The sequence below is a fragment of the Oncorhynchus mykiss genome, chromosome 2, assembly GCF_057628025.1.
Source record: "Oncorhynchus mykiss isolate SJ-2025 chromosome 2, ASM5762802v1, whole genome shotgun sequence".
In the NCBI taxonomy this organism is placed as follows: domain Eukaryota; kingdom Metazoa; phylum Chordata; class Actinopteri; order Salmoniformes; family Salmonidae; genus Oncorhynchus; species Oncorhynchus mykiss.
In genome coordinates, this window is record NC_143023.1 from 4,685,001 (window position 1) to 4,701,112 (window position 16,112).

At 47.8% G+C, this 16,112-nt stretch overlaps 1 protein-coding gene across 11 annotated transcripts in view; it reads right to left on the minus strand.

Annotated features, from left to right (window-relative positions):
* The window catches only part of LOC110512975 (protein MTSS 1), a 117,509-nt gene that overhangs the window by 18,878 nt on the left and 82,519 nt on the right, over positions 1–16,112 (minus strand). For all 11 annotated transcript variants that reach the window (XM_090216253.1, XM_090216290.1, XM_090216294.1 and 8 more), the window contains 2 exons: positions 6,390–6,547; positions 5,243–5,350 (listed from right to left, as the gene is read on the minus strand). In XM_090216253.1, coding sequence (XP_090072379.1) covers positions 5,243–5,350; positions 6,390–6,547 — 266 coding nt within the window. The remainder of the gene's footprint in view (positions 1–5,242; positions 5,351–6,389; positions 6,548–16,112) is intronic.

Sequence of the window (16,112 nt, forward strand, 5' to 3'; positions counted from 1 at the left end):
AATGGAACCCTGTAGTCTGAGGAGGAAACACATGAGACAGATATGAAATGGAACCCTGTAGTCTGAGGAGGAAACACATGGGACAGATATGAAATGGAACCCTGTAGTCTGAGGGGGAAACACATGGGACAGATATGAAATGGAACCCTGTAGTCTGAGGAGGAAACACATGAGACAGATATGAAATGGAACCCTGTAGTCTGAGGAGGAAACACATGAGACAGATATGAAATGGAACCCTGTAGTCTGAGGGGGAAACACATGGGACAGATATGAAATGGAACCCTGTAGTCTGAGGGGGAAACACATGGGACAGATATGAAATGGAACCCTGTAGTCTGAGGGGGAAACACATGGGACAGATATGAAATGGAACCCTGTAGTCTGAGGGGGAAACACATGGGACAGATATGAAATGGAACCCTGTAGTCTGAGGGGGAAACACATGGGACAGATATGAAATGGAACCCTGTAGTCTGAGGGGGAAACACATGGGACAGATATGAAATGGAACCCTGTAGTCTGAGGAGGAAACACATGGGACAGATATGAAATGGAACCCTGTAGTCTGAGGAGGAAACACATGGGACAGATATGAAATGGAACCCTGTAGTCTGAGGAGGAAACACATGGGACAGATATGAAATGGAACCCTGTAGTCTGAGGAGGAAACACATGGGACAGATATGAAATGGAACCCTGTAGTCTGAGGAGGAAACACATGGGACAGATATGAAATGGAACCCTGTAGTCTGAGGAGGAAACACATGGGACAGATATGAAATGGAACCCTGTAGTCTGAGGAGGAAACACATGGGACAAATATGAAATGGAACCCTATAGTCTGAGGAGGAAACACATGGGACAGATATGAAATGGAACCCTATAGTCTGAGGAGGAAACACATGGGACAGATATGAAATGGAACCCTGTAGTCTGAGGAGGAAACACATGGGACAGATATGAAATGGAACCCTGTAGTCTGAGGAGGAAACACATGGGACAGATATGAAATGGAACCCTGTAGTCTGAGGAGGAAACACATGGGACAGATATGAAATGGAACCCTATAGTCTGAGGAGGAAACACATGGGACAGATATGAAATGGAACCCTGTAGTCTGAGGAGGAAACACATGGGACAGATATGAAATGGAACCCTGTAGTCTGAGGAGGAAACACATGGGACAGATATGAAATGGAACCCTGTAGTCTGAGGGGGAAACACATGGGACAGATATGAAATGGAACCCTGTAGTCTGAGGGGGAAACACATGGGACAGATATGAAATGGAACCCTGTAGTCTGAGGGGGAAACACATGGGACAGATATGAAATGGAACCCTGTAGTCTGAGGAGGAAACACATGGGACAGATATGAAATGGAACCCTGTAGTCTGAGGAGGAAACACATGGGACAGATATGAAATGGAACCCTGTAGTCTGAGGAGGAAACACATGGGACAGATATGAAATGGAACCCTGTAGTCTGAGGGGGAAACACATGGGACAGATATGAAATGGAACCCTATAGTCTGAGGGGGAAACACATGGGACAGATATGAAATGGAACCCTGTAGTCTGAGGGGGAAACACATGGGACAGATATGAAATGGAACCCTGTAGTCTGAGGGGGAAACACATGGGACAGATATGAAATGGAACCCTGTAGTCTGAGGAGGGAACACATGGGACAGATATGAAATGGAACCCTGTAGTCTGAGGAGGAAACACATGGGACAGATATGAAATGGAACCCTGTAGTCTGAGGAGGAAACACATGGGACAGATATTAAATGGAACCCTGTAGTCTGAGGGGGAAACACATGGGACAGATATGAAATGGAACCCTATAGTCTGAGGGGGAAACACATGGGACAGATATGAAATGGAGCCCTATAGTCTGAGGAGGAAACACATGGGACAGATATGAAATGGAACCCTGTAGTCTGAGGAGGAAACACATGGGACAGATATGAAATGGAACCCTGTAGTCTGAGGGGGAAACACATGGGACAGATATGAAATGGAACCCTGTAGTCTGAGGAGGAAACACATGGGACAGATATGAAATGGAACCCTGTAGTCTGAGGAGGAAACACATGGGACAGATATGAAATGGAACCCTGTAGTCTGAGGGGGAAACACATGGGACAGATATGAAATGGAACCCTGTAGTCTGAGGGGGAAACACATGGGACAGATATGAAATGGAACCCTATAGTCTGAGGAGGAAACACATGGGACAGATATGAAATGGAACCCTATAGTCTGAGGAGGAAACACATGGGACAGATATGAAATGGAACCCTGTAGTCTGAGGGGGAAACACATGGGACAGATATGAAATGGAACCCTGTAGTCTGAGGGGGAAACACATGGGACAGATATGAAATGGAACCCTGTAGTCTGAGGGGGAAACACATGGGACAGATATGAAATGGAACCCTGTAGTCTGAGGGGGAAACACATGGGACAGATATGAAATGGAACCCTGTAGTCTGAGGAGGAAACACATGGGACAGATATGAAATGGAACCCTGTAGTCTGAGGAGGAAACACATGGGACAGATATGAAATGGAACCCTGTAGTCTGAGGAGGAAACACATGGGACAGATATGAAATGGAACCCTGTAGTCTGAGGAGGAAACACATGGGACAGATATGAAATGGAACCCTGTAGTCTGAGGAGGAAACACATGGGACAGATAGGAAATGGAACCCTATAGTCTGAGGAGGAAACACATGGGACAGATATGAAATGGAACCCTGTAGTCTGAGGAGGAAACACATGGGACAGATATGAAATGGAACCCTGTAGTCTGAGGAGGAAACACATGGGACAGATATGAAATGGAACCCTGTAGTCTGAGGAGGAAACACATGGGACAGATATGAAATGGAACCCTGTAGTCTGAGGAGGAAACACATGGGACAGATATGAAATGGAACCCTGTAGTCTCAGGAGTTAGGGTCAGGGATAGGGTCAGGGATACGGTCAGGGTCAGGGATACGGTCAGGGTCAGGGTTAGGGTCATGGTCAGGGATACGGTCAGGGTCAGGGTTAGGGTCAGGGTCAGGGATACGGCCAGGGTCAGGGATACGGTCAGGGTCAGGGTTAGGGTCAGGGTCAGGGATACGGTCAGGGTCAGGGATACGGTCAGGGTCAGGGTTAGGGTCAGGGTCAGGGATACGGTCAGGGTCAGGGATACGGTCAGGGTCAGGGTTAGGGTCAGGGTCAGGGATACGGTCAGGGTCAGGGATACGGTCAGGGTCAGGGTTAGGGTCAGGGTCAGGGATACGGTCAGGGTCAGGGATACGGTCAGGGTCAGGGTCAGGGTCAGGGATACGGTCGGGGTCAGGGATACGGTCAGGGTTAGGGTCAGGGTCAGGGTTAGGGATACGGTCAGGGTCAGGGATACGGTCAGGGTTAGGGTCAGGGTCAGGGTCAGGGATACGGTCAGGGTTAGGGTCAGGGATACGGTCAGGGTTAGGGTCAGGGATACGGTCAGGGTCAGGGATACGGTCAGGGTCAGGGATACGGTCAGGGTTAGGGTCAGGGTCAGGGTTAGGGTCAGGGATACGGTCAGGGTTAGAGTCAGGGATACGGTCAGGGTCAGGGTTAGGGTCAGGGATACGGTTAGGGTTAGGGTCAGGCATACGGTCAGGGTCAGGGTTAGGGATACGGTCAGGGATACGGTCAGGGTCAGGGTTAGGGATACGGTCAGGGTTAGGGTCAGGGTCAGGGATACGGTTAGGGTTAGGGTCAGGGATACGGTCAGGGTCAGGGTTAGGGTCAGGGATACGGTCAGGGTTAGGGTCAGGTTCAGGGATACGGTCAGGGTTAGGGTTAGGGATACGGTCAGGGTTAGGGTCAGGTTCAGGGATACGGTCAGGGTTAGGGTCAGGTTCAGGGATACGGTCAGGGTTAGGGTCAGGGTTAGGGTCAGGGATATGGTCAGGGTCAGGGTCAGGGTTAGGGTCAGGGATACGGTCAAGGTTAGGGTCAGGGTCAGGGATTCGGTCAGGGTTAGGGTCAGGGATACGGTCAGGGTTAGGGTTAGGGTTAGGGATACGGTCAGGGTCAGGGATACGGTCAGGGTTAGGGTCAGGGATACGGTCAGGGTCAGGGTTAGGGTCAGGGTCAGGGATACGGTCAGGGTTAGGGTCAGGGATACGGTCAGGGTCAGGGTTAGGGTCAGGGATACGGTCAGGGTTAGGGTCAGGGATACGGTCAGGGTCAGGGTTAGGGATACGGTCAGGGATACGGTCAGGGTCAGGGTTAGGGATACGGTCAGGGTTAGGGTCAGGGTCAGGGATACGGTCAGGGTCAGGGTTAGGGTCAGGGTTAGGGTCAGGTTCAGGGATACGGTCAGGGTTAGGGTCAGGGATACGGTCAGGGTTAGGGTCAGGTTCAGGGATACGGTCAGGGTTAGGGTCAGGGATACGGTCAGGGTTAGGGTCAGGTTCAGGGATACGGTCAGGGTTAGGGTCAGGTTCAGGGATACGGTCAGGGTTAGGGTCAGGTTCAGGGATACGGTCAGGGTTAGGGTCAGGGTTAGGGTCAGGTTCAGGGATAGGGTCAGGGTTAGGGTCAGGTTCAGGGATACGGTCAGGGTTAGGGTCAGGTTCAGGGATACGGTCAGGGTTAGGGTCAGGGTTAGGGTCAGGGATACGGTCAAGGTTAGGGTTAGGGTCAGGGATACGGTCAGGGTTAGGGTCAGGGATACGGTCAGGGTTAGGGTTAGGGTCAGGGATACGGTCAGGGTTAGGGTCAGGGTTAGGTTCAGGGATAAGGTCAGGGTCAGGGTTAGGGTTAGGATTAGGGTCAGGGATACGGTCAGGGTTAGGGTCAGGGTTAGGGTTAGGGTCAGGGTCAGGATCAGGGTTTAGGGTTAGGGTCAGGGTCAGGATCAGGGTTTAGGGTTAGGGTCAGGGTCAGGGTTAGGGTCAGGGTTAGCGTCAGGATCAGGGTCAGGGTCAGGGTTAGGGTCAGGGTTAGGGTTTAGGGTTAGGGTCAGGGTCAGGGTTAGGGTTTAGGGTCAGGGTTTAGGGTTAGGGTCAGGGTCAGGATCAGGGTTAGGGTCAGGGTCAGGGTTAGGGTTTAGGGTTAGGGTCAGGGTTTAGGGTCAGGGTTTAGGGTTAGGGTCAGGGTCAGGATCAGGGTTTAGGGTTAGGGTCAGGGTCAGGGTTAGGGTCAGGGTCAGGGTTAGGGTCAGGGTTAGGGTCAGGGATACGGTACCTGTTCGCTGGCGGGGGGCAGCTTGTGAGGGTCCATGGTCAGCATCTTGAGGTCGTCAGATATGGTCTGGAGGTGGGTGACCTCTCCTAGCATGGAGATCTCCTCATCCTGGAAGGATCACAATGTGTTTATTGATCCTGCATTTATCCAGGTGATGTCATCAGTCCTACTCATACTGCTCACAACAACAACAACAACAACAACATCTTAAACTGAAACGTCAGCAATGTGCTTCTTATGGAACATCTCCTCTGGGTGTCAATGAGGAACATATCCTCTGGGTGTTAATGAGGAACAGAACATCTCCTCTGGGTGTCAATGAGGAACATTTCCTCTGGGTGTCAATGAGGAACATTTCCTCTGGGTGTTAATGAGGAACATTTCCTCTGGGTGTTAATGAGGAACATTTCCTCTGGGTGTTAATGAGGAACATTTCCTCTGGGTGTTAATGAGGAACATTTCCTCTGGGTGTTAATGAGGAACATTTCCTCTGGGTGTCAATGAGGAACATTTCCTCTGGGTGTCAATGAGGAACATTTCCTCTGGGTGTCAATGAGGAACATTTCCTCTGGGTGTTAATGAGGAACAGAACATTTCCTCTGGGTGTTAATGAGGAACAGAACATTTCCTCTGGGTGTTAATGAGGAACATTTCCTCTGGGTGTTAATGAGGAACATTTCCTCTGGGTGTTAATGAGGAACATTTCCTCTGGGTGTCAATGAGGAACATTTCCTCTGGGTGTCAATGAGGAACATTTCCTCTGGGTGTCAATGAGGAACATTTCCTCTGGGTGTTAATGAGGAACAGAACATTTCCTCTGGGTGTTAATGAGGAACAGAACATTTCCTCTGGGTGTTAATGAGGAATCAGCATCTCCCATTGGGGAGGCCCTACGGCTCTGTTTCGGGTTTCTGTGTTTGTGTTGGTGGTGTGTGTATTGCCAACGGACTCACCACCACGGCCTTAGCCTGACCTCTGACCTCTGTGTTGTGTGTGTGTTATGTTATGACTCACCACCACAACCTTAGCCTGACCTCTGACCTCTGTGTTAGTGTGTGTGTTATGTTATGACTCACCAGCACGGCCTTAGCCTGACCTCTGACCTCTGTGTTGTGTGTGTTAGTGTGTGTGTTATGTTATGACTCACCACGACAGGTCGTAGCATGGAGACGAAGGTGCACAACCTGCTCCTCTCCTCGACGAGGGCCTTCCTGACGGCCTGTTTCTCCGTCTCCTCCAGCAGCAGGTACTTATCACTGACGTCCTGCATGGCACTGTTCAGCTGGGGCTGGACGTCTCCTCGCCCTGGGACACACCGCTACTGTTAATATACTGGTACTGTCATTACACATCACACTGGGGGGCTCTTCACCACAGACCTGGGACACACCGCTACTGTTAATATACTGCTACTGTCATTACACATCACACTGGGACTGGACGTCTCCTCGCCCTGGGACACACCGCTACTGTTAATATACTGGTACTATCATTACACATAACACTGGGGGGCTCTTCACCACAGACCTGGGACACACCGCTACTGTTAATATACTGGTACTGTCATTACACATCACACTGGGGGGGCTCTTCACCACAGACCTGGGACACACCGCTACTGTTAATATACTGGTACTGTCATTACACATAACACTGGGGGGCTCTTCACCACAGACCTGGGACACACCGCTACTGTTAATATACTGGTACTGTCATTACACATCACACTGGGGGGGGCTCTTCACCACAGACCTGGGACACACCGCTACTGTTAATATACTGGTACTATCATTACACATCACACTGGGACTGGACGTCTCCTCGCCCTGGGACACACCGCTACTGTTAATATACTGGTACTATCATTACACATCACACTGGGGGGGGGGGGGGGGGGGCTCTTCACCACAGACCTGGGACACACCGCTACTGTTAATATACTGGTACTATCATTACACATCACACTGGGGGGGGGGGGGGGGCTCTTCACCACAGACCTGGGACACACCACTACTGTTAATATACTGGTACTATCATTACACATCACACTGGGACTGGACGTCTCCTCGCCCTGGGACACACCGCTACTGTTAATATACTGGTACTGTCATTACACATCACACTGGGGGGCTCTTCACCACAGACCTGGGACACACCGCTACTGTTAATATACTGCTACTGTCATTACACATCACACTGGGGGGCTCTTCAACACAGACCTGGGACACACCGCTACTGTTAATATACTGGTACTGTCATTACACATCACACTGGGGGGCTCTTCACCACAGACACACCGCTACTGTTAATATACTGGTACTGTCATTACACATCACACTGGGGGGGCTCTTCACCACAGACCTGGGACACACCGCTACTGTTAATATACTGGTACTGTCATTACACATCACACTGGGGGGGGCTCTTCACCACAGACCTGGGACACACCGCTACTGTTAATATACTGGTACTGTCATTACACATCACACTGGGGTGGCTCTTCACCACAGACACACCGCTACTGTTAATATACTGGTACGATCATTACACATCACACTGGGGGGCTCTTCACCACAGACCTGGGACACACCGCTACTGTTAACATACTGCTACTATCATTACACATCACTCACATCACACTGGGGGCTCTTCACCACAGACCTGGGACTAATATGTATTTGAGGGCCCTTGATTTATCTTGGAGTCTGCTCTTTTGTGAATATTCCATGTGCAATGTAGGTATGATGTATGAGAGGACAACGGTCATGGTGTCATATTGTAACTTATCACTACTGGGCTTCTGTTGTTTATCCTGTCCTTGAAGACTGGCAGACTATTCTCTCTCTCTCTCTCTCTCTCTCTCTCTCTCTCTCTCTCTCTCTCTCTCTCTCTCTCTCTCTCTCTCTCTCTCTCTCTCTCTCTCTCTCTCTCTCTCTCTCTCTCTCTCTCTCTCTCTCTCTCTCTCTCTCTCTCTCTCTCTCTCTCTCTCTCTCTCTCTCTCTCTCTCCCTCTCTCTCTCCCTCTCACTCCCTCTCTCCCTCTCTCCCTCTCTCCCTCCCTCCCTCCCTCCCTCCCTCCCCCTCCCTCCTGGACTCGGCCTAAGCAGCCAGCCCGTCCAGGGGTATTATCTAACTTTTTGTCACCAGCCTCTCCTAGACCCCATCAAGGTCCCAACCAGGCTGGAAAATGTAAGTAAACTGTTTCTCAACAGTGAGGTTTGACCCTGAGGCTTTGTGGATGACAACACCAGAATAGGCTGCTACTGTAAGTCAAACGTATGACTGCATCGTTGCGCTTCAATGAGCAGTGAGAACGTAACTTAGACATTTTGGGGAAACTCAAGATTATCCAGTAGTCGTTTAACACAATGGATGGATGATATTTCCATCTAGGAATCCAAACATTTACCCATTTTGGTTTGGCTGCCGTTCCAGCGCTCTTGAGAAATATGGGAGAAATGTTGTGTTTATAGAATTATTTAAACTGTTCTAGGATTTTGGGGAAACGATCAGAGGAGATGAAGCGTGACCGGAACTGGGAACTCAAACTGACACCTACAGTTAAAATGACTCTATACTTTTACATAACAACTAGGATCAAAGAAAAGCTTTTCACAAGACATATAATTACTCTGATTTCTATGAGAGCTGCCTGGATTTAGAAAAGTGCCCTCGTCAAAAAGTCCAGCCCTGGTTGGTGTTACCCTCTGACCATGGAATGCACTGTTTTTACACAGTGTCTAAGGCAGTCGGATGTTGGTGTGTGTGTGTGTGAGTGTGAGTGTGAGTGTGAGTGTGTGTGTGTGTGTGTGTGTGTGTGTGTGTGTGTGTGTGTGAGTGTGTGTGTGTGTTATGTCTTTATCTCTGTGTCAATGACGAGGGCCAGATTGCTGCTTCCTCTGCCTGAAGCCACAGACAACATACCAAACCATACCGAAACATACCATACCATACCAAACCATACCGAAACATACCATACCGAAACATACCATACCAAACCATACCGAAACATACCATACCGAAACATACCATACCAAACCATACCGAAACATACCATACCGAAACATACCATACCAAACCATACCGAAACATACCATACCGAAACATACCATACCAAACCATACCGAAACATACCATACCAACCCAAACCATACCAAACCATCCCAAACCATACCATACCAAACCATACTAAACCATACCAAACCATACCATACCAAACCATACCAAACCATACCGAAACATACCTACCTAAACATACCATACCAAACCATACCGAAACATACCATACCGAAACATACCATACCAAACCATACCGAAACATACCATACCAACCCAAACCATACCAAACCATCCCAAACCATACCATACCAAACCATACTAAACCATACCAAACCCATACCAACCCATACCATACCAAAACCATACCGAAACATACCATACCGAAACATACCATACCAAACCATACCGAAACATACCATACCAACCCAAACCATACCAAACCATCCCAAACCATACCATACCAAACCATACTAAACCATACCAAACCCATACCAACCCATACCATACCAAAACCATACCGAAACATACCATACCGAAACATACCATACCAAACCATACCGAAACATACCATACCAACCCAAACCATACCAAACCATCCCAAACCATACCATACCAAACCATACTAAACCATACCAAACCCATACCAACCCATACCATACCAAACCATACTAAACCATACCAAACCATACCATACCAAACCATACCAAAACCATACCAACCCATACCATACCAAACCATACTAAACCATACTAAACCATACCATACCAAACCATACTAAACCATACCAAACCATACCATACCAAACCATACTAAACCATACTAAACCATACCATACCAAACCATACTAAACCATACTAAACCATACCATACCAAACCATACTAAACCATACTAAACCATACCATACCAAACCATACCGAAACATACCTACCTAAACCATACAATACCAACCCATACCAACCCATACCATACCAAACCATACCAAACCATACCAAACCATACCATACCAAACCATACCAAACCATACCGAAACATACCATACCAGCCCAAACCATCCCAAACCATCCCAAACCATACCAAACCATACCGAAACATACCATACCAGCCCAAACCATACCAAACCATACCGAAACATACCATACCAGCCCAAACCATACCAAACCATACCGAAACATACCATACCAACCCAAACCATACTAAACCATACCAAACCATACCATACCAAACCATACCAAAACCATACCAACCCATACCATACCAAACCATACTAAACCCATACCAAACCATACCATACCAAACCATACTAAACCATACTAAACCATACCATACCAAACCATACTAAACCATACCATACCATACCGAAACATACCATACCAGCCCATACCATCCCAAACCATCCCAAACCATACCAAACCATACCGAAACATACCATACCAGCCCATACCATCCCAAACCATCCCAAACCATACCAAACCATACCGAAACATACCATACCAGCCCAAACCATACCAAACCATACCGAAACATACCATACCAGCCCAAACCATACCAAACCATACCGAAACATACCATACCAGCCCAAACCATACCAAACCATACCGAAACATACCATACCAACCCAAACCCTACCAAACCATACCATACCAACCCAAACCATACCAAACCATACCATACCAGCCCAAACCATACCAACCCATACCAACCCATACCATACCAACCCATACCATACCAACCCATACCAAACCATACCAAAATATACCAATCCATACCATACCAACCCAAACCATACCAAACCATACCATACCAACCCAAACCATACCAAACCATACCATACCAGCCCAAACCATACCAACCCATACCAACCCATACCATACCAACCCATACCAAACCATACCAAAATATACCAATCCAAACCATACCAACCCATACCATACCAAACCATACCATACCAAACCATACCGAACCATACCAAACCATACCAAAATATACCAATCCAAACCATACCAAACCCATACCAACCCATACCATACCAAACCATACCCACACAAGACCCTATCGTGGCACAAACATTGGGACAGGAATGAATCTCTGACAATAATTCATTAGATAACATGCATCAGAAGTTCATGCTACTGCAATGCCTCAAACACAGTATCTAACAGACAGTTGGTAGGAACCCAGTCACCCTGTACACTCATTCCCTCCTCTGGCAGAGCTTTCAGACTAGCCAGACAACATGTGGGCAGAGGGTTGGAGAGTTTATCACATTGGTTTGATAACAGACAGGGGAGGACAGGACAGGAGGAGGGAGTGAGATAGAGCAGAACAGACAGGGCAGGGCCAGACAGGGGAGGACAGGACAGGAGGAGGGAGTGAGACAGAGAGCAGAGCAGACAGGACAGGGCTAGATGAGGGAGGACAGGACAGGAGGAGGGAGTGAGACAGAGAGCAGAGTAGACAGGACAGGGCTAGATGAGGGAGGACAGGACAGGAGGAGGGAGTGAGACAGAGAGCAGAACAGACAGGACAGGAGGAGGGAGTGAGACAGAGCAGAACAGACAGGACAGGAGGAGGGAGTGAGACAGAGCAGAACAGACAGGACAGGGCTAGATGAGGGAGGACAGGACAGGAGGAGGGTGTGAGACAGAGAGCAGAACAGACAGGACAGGAGGAGGGAGTGAGACAGAGCAGAACAGACAGGACAGGGCTAGATGAGGGAGGACAGAACAGGAGGAGGGAGTGAGACAGAGAGCAGAACAGACAGGACAGGGATAGACAGGGGAGGACAGGACAGGAGGAGGGAGTGAGACAGAGAGCAGAACAGACAGGACAGGGCTAGATGAGGGAGGACAGGACAGGAGGAGGGAGTGAGACAGAGAGCAGAACAGACAGGACAGGAGGAGGGAGTGAGACAGAGAGCAGAACAGACAGGACAGGAGGAGGGAGTGAGACAGAGAGCAGAACAGACAGTACAGGACACGATGAGGGAGGACAGAACAGGAGGAGGGAATGAGACAGAGAGCAGAACAGGCAGGACAGGGCTAGATGAGGGAGGACAGGACAGGAGGAGGGAATGAGACAGAGAGCAGAACAGACAGGACAAGGGCTAACTGAGGACTAAGAGACAGGAGAAACTACAGTCTCACTGTCACACTGTGTTGTTCATCCAGGGGCTAACTGAGGACTAAGAGAGAGGAGAAACTACTGTCAGACTGTGTTGTTCATCCAGGGGCTAACTGAGGACTAAGAGAGAGGAGAAACTCATACTAGATCATTAGTTACAATATGTGTGTCAAAACTGGATGCCTTGGAGATATAGGTCAGTTACAGAAGGCAGCTTGCAGGCTCTAGAACTGATTAATCAGCACCGCCTGCTCTTCCATCAGATGAAATGAGGCCACAACTAGAGAGAACTACAGTATAGAATCATAAATATTAAACTAGAGAGAACTACAGTATATAATCATAAATATTAAACTAGAGTGAACTACAGTATGAAATCATAAATATTAAACTAGAGAGAACTCCCCTCATACGGTACAGCATAGAATAATAAATATTAAACTAGAGTGAAATACAGTATGAAATCATAAATATTAAACTAGAGTGAACTACAGTATGAAATCATAAATATTAAACTAGAGAGAACTCCCCTCATACGGTACAGCATAGAATCATAAATATTAAACTAGAGTGAACTCCTTTCATACGATACAGTATGAAATCATAAATATTCAGTGAGAGGCTGCAGTTGTGAGTCCATTCCCTCTCTGTTACTGTTAGCTCTGTACATTACCTCTCCCCCCCCCCCTCCCTCCAAGTCTGAGATTATCCTCAGTCCCTTATCTTCATTTGACTGATAAAATGTCCCAGAATCCCAGTTGTCCCTCTAAGTCTGGGGCCTGTTGAAAACATCATACCAAACAACATAGGTTCCAGGTGAGTAGAGCAGCCCTCTCTCCAAGGAAGACAACTAAAACACACACGCTACCTTTCAAAAGTTTGGGGTCACTTATAAATGTCCTTGTTCCTCTGTCCAGTGTCTCTGTTCTTTTGCCCATCTTAATTGTTTTGCTTTTTATTGGCCAGTCTGAGATATGGCTTTTTATTGGCCAGTCTGAGATATGGCTTTTTATTGGCCAGTCTGAGATATGGCTTTTTCTTTGCAACTCTACCTAGAAGGCCAGCATCCCGGAGTCGCCTCTTCACTGTTGACATTGAGACTGGTGTTTTTGCTGGTACTATTTAATGAAGCTGCCAGTTGAGGACTTGTGAGGCGTCTGTTTCTCAAACTAGACTCTCTAATGTACTTGTCCTCTTGCTCAGTTGTGCACCGGGGCCTCCCACTCCTCTTTCTATTCTGGCTAGAGCCAGTGTGCGCTGTTCTGTGAAAGGAGTAGTACACAGCGTTGTATGAGATCTTCAGTTTTTTGGCAATTTCTCACATGGAATGGCCTTCATTTCTCAGAACAAGAATAGATTGATGAGTTTCAGAAGAAAGGTCTTTGTTTCTGGCCATTTTGAGCCTGCAATCAAACCCACAAATGCTGATGCTCCAGATACTCTAGTCTAAAGAAGGCCAGTTTTATCCCTTCTTTAATCAGAACAACAGTTTTCAGCTGTGCTAACATAATTGCAAAAGTGTTTTCTAATGATCAATTAGCCTTTTAAAATGATAAATTTAGGATTAGCTAACACAACGTGCCATTGGAACACAGGAGTGATGGTTGCTGATAATGGGCCTCTGTACGCCTATGTAGATATTCCATTAAACAATCTGCCGTTTCCAGTTACAACAGTCATTTAAAACATTTACAATTTCTACACTGTATTTCTGATCAATATGATGATATTTTAATGGCCATTTTTTTGTTGCTTTTCTTTCAAAAACAAGGACATTTCTAAGTGACCCCAAACTTTTGAACGGTGGTGTACATGTCTGTTTCCATTGGCCTTCTGGGAAAACAGACCAGCTTCCTCTACATGCTGAGCAGACCCCTGTCCTGACTGGGAAAACAGACCAGCACAGCTTCCTCTACATGCTGAGCAGACCCCTGTCCTGACTGGGAAAACAGACCAGCTTCCTCTACATGCTGAGCAGACCCCTGTCCTGACTGGGAAAACAGACCAGCACAGCTTCCTCTACATGCTGAGCAGACCCCTGTCCTGACTGGGAAAACAGACCAGCTTCCTCTACATGCTGAGCAGACCCCTGTCCTGACTGGGAAAACAGACCAGCACAGCTTCCTCTACATGCTGAGCAGACCCCTGTCCTGACTGGGAAAACAGACCAGCTTCCTCTACATGCTGAGCAGACCCCTGTCCTGACTGGGAAAACAGACCAGCTTCCTCTACATGCTGAGCAGACCCCTGTCCTGACTGGGAAAACAGACCAGCACAGCTTCCTCTACATGCTGAGCAGACCCCTGTCCTGACTGGGAAAACAGACCAGCTTCCTCTACATGCTGAGCAGACCCCTGTCCTGACTGGGAAAACAGACCAGCACAGCTTCCTCTACATGCCGAGCAGACCCCTGTTCTGACTGGGAACACAGACCAGCACAGCTTCCTCTACATGCTGAGCAGACCCCTGTCCTGATGCTGTGAAGGGCTGTGTGTGACCTCTGCCAATCATTAGGGAAGACTGGGGGTGAGAGTGGTGGAGTGGAACATCAGCACTTTGTGCTCCTGTCTTAATGACTGGTGTGTGTGTGTTCTCCACCTCCACAGATAATGATTAGTGTGTGTGTGTTCTCCACCTCCACAGATAATGATTAGTGTGTGTGTGTGCTCTCCACCTCCACAGATAATGATTAGTGTGTGTGTGTGTGTTCTCCACCTTCACAGATAATGATTAGTGTGTGTGTGTTCTCCACCTCCACAGATAATGATTGGTGTGTGTGTGTGTGTTCTCCACCTCCACAGATAATGATGAGTGTGTGTGTGTGTTCTCCACCTCCACAGATAATGATTAGTGTGTGTGTGTTCTCCACCTCCACAGATAATGATTAGTGTGTGTGTGTGCTCTCCACCTCCACAGATAATGATTAGTGTGTGTGTGTGTTCTCCACCTTCACAGATAATGATTAGTGTGTGTGTGTTCTCCACCTCCACAGATAATGATTGGTGTGTGTGTGTGTGTTCTCCACCTCCACAGATAATGATGAGTGTGTGTGTGTGTTCTCCACCTCCACAGATAATGATTAGTGTGTGTGTGTTCTCCACCTTCACAGATAATGATTAGTGTGTGTGTGTGTTCTCTACCTCCACAGACAATGATTAGTGTGTGTGTGTGTGTGTGTGTGTGTTCTCTACCTCCACAGATAATGATTAGTGTGTGTGTGTTCTCCACCTCCACAGATAATGATTAGTGTGTGTGTGTTCTCCACCTCCACAGATAATGATTAGTGTGTGTGTGTGTGTGTTCCCCACCTCCACAGATAATGATTAGTGTGTGTGTGTGTTCCCCACCTCCACAGATAATGATTAGTGTGTGTGTGTGTGTGTGTTCCCCACCTCCACAGATAATGATTAGTGTGTGTGTGTTCTCCACCTTCACAGATAATGATTAGTGTGTGTGTTCTCCACCTCCACAGATAATGATTAGTGTGTGTGTGTGTTCCCCACCTCCACAGATAATGATTAGTGTGTGTGTGTGTTCCCCACCTCCACAGATAATGATTAGTGTGTGTGTGTTCTCCACCTTCACAGATAATGATTAGTGTGTGTGTTCTCCACCTCCACAGATAATGATTAGTGTGTGTGTGTGTTCCCCACCTCCACAGATAATGATTAGTGTGTGTGTGTGTTCCCCA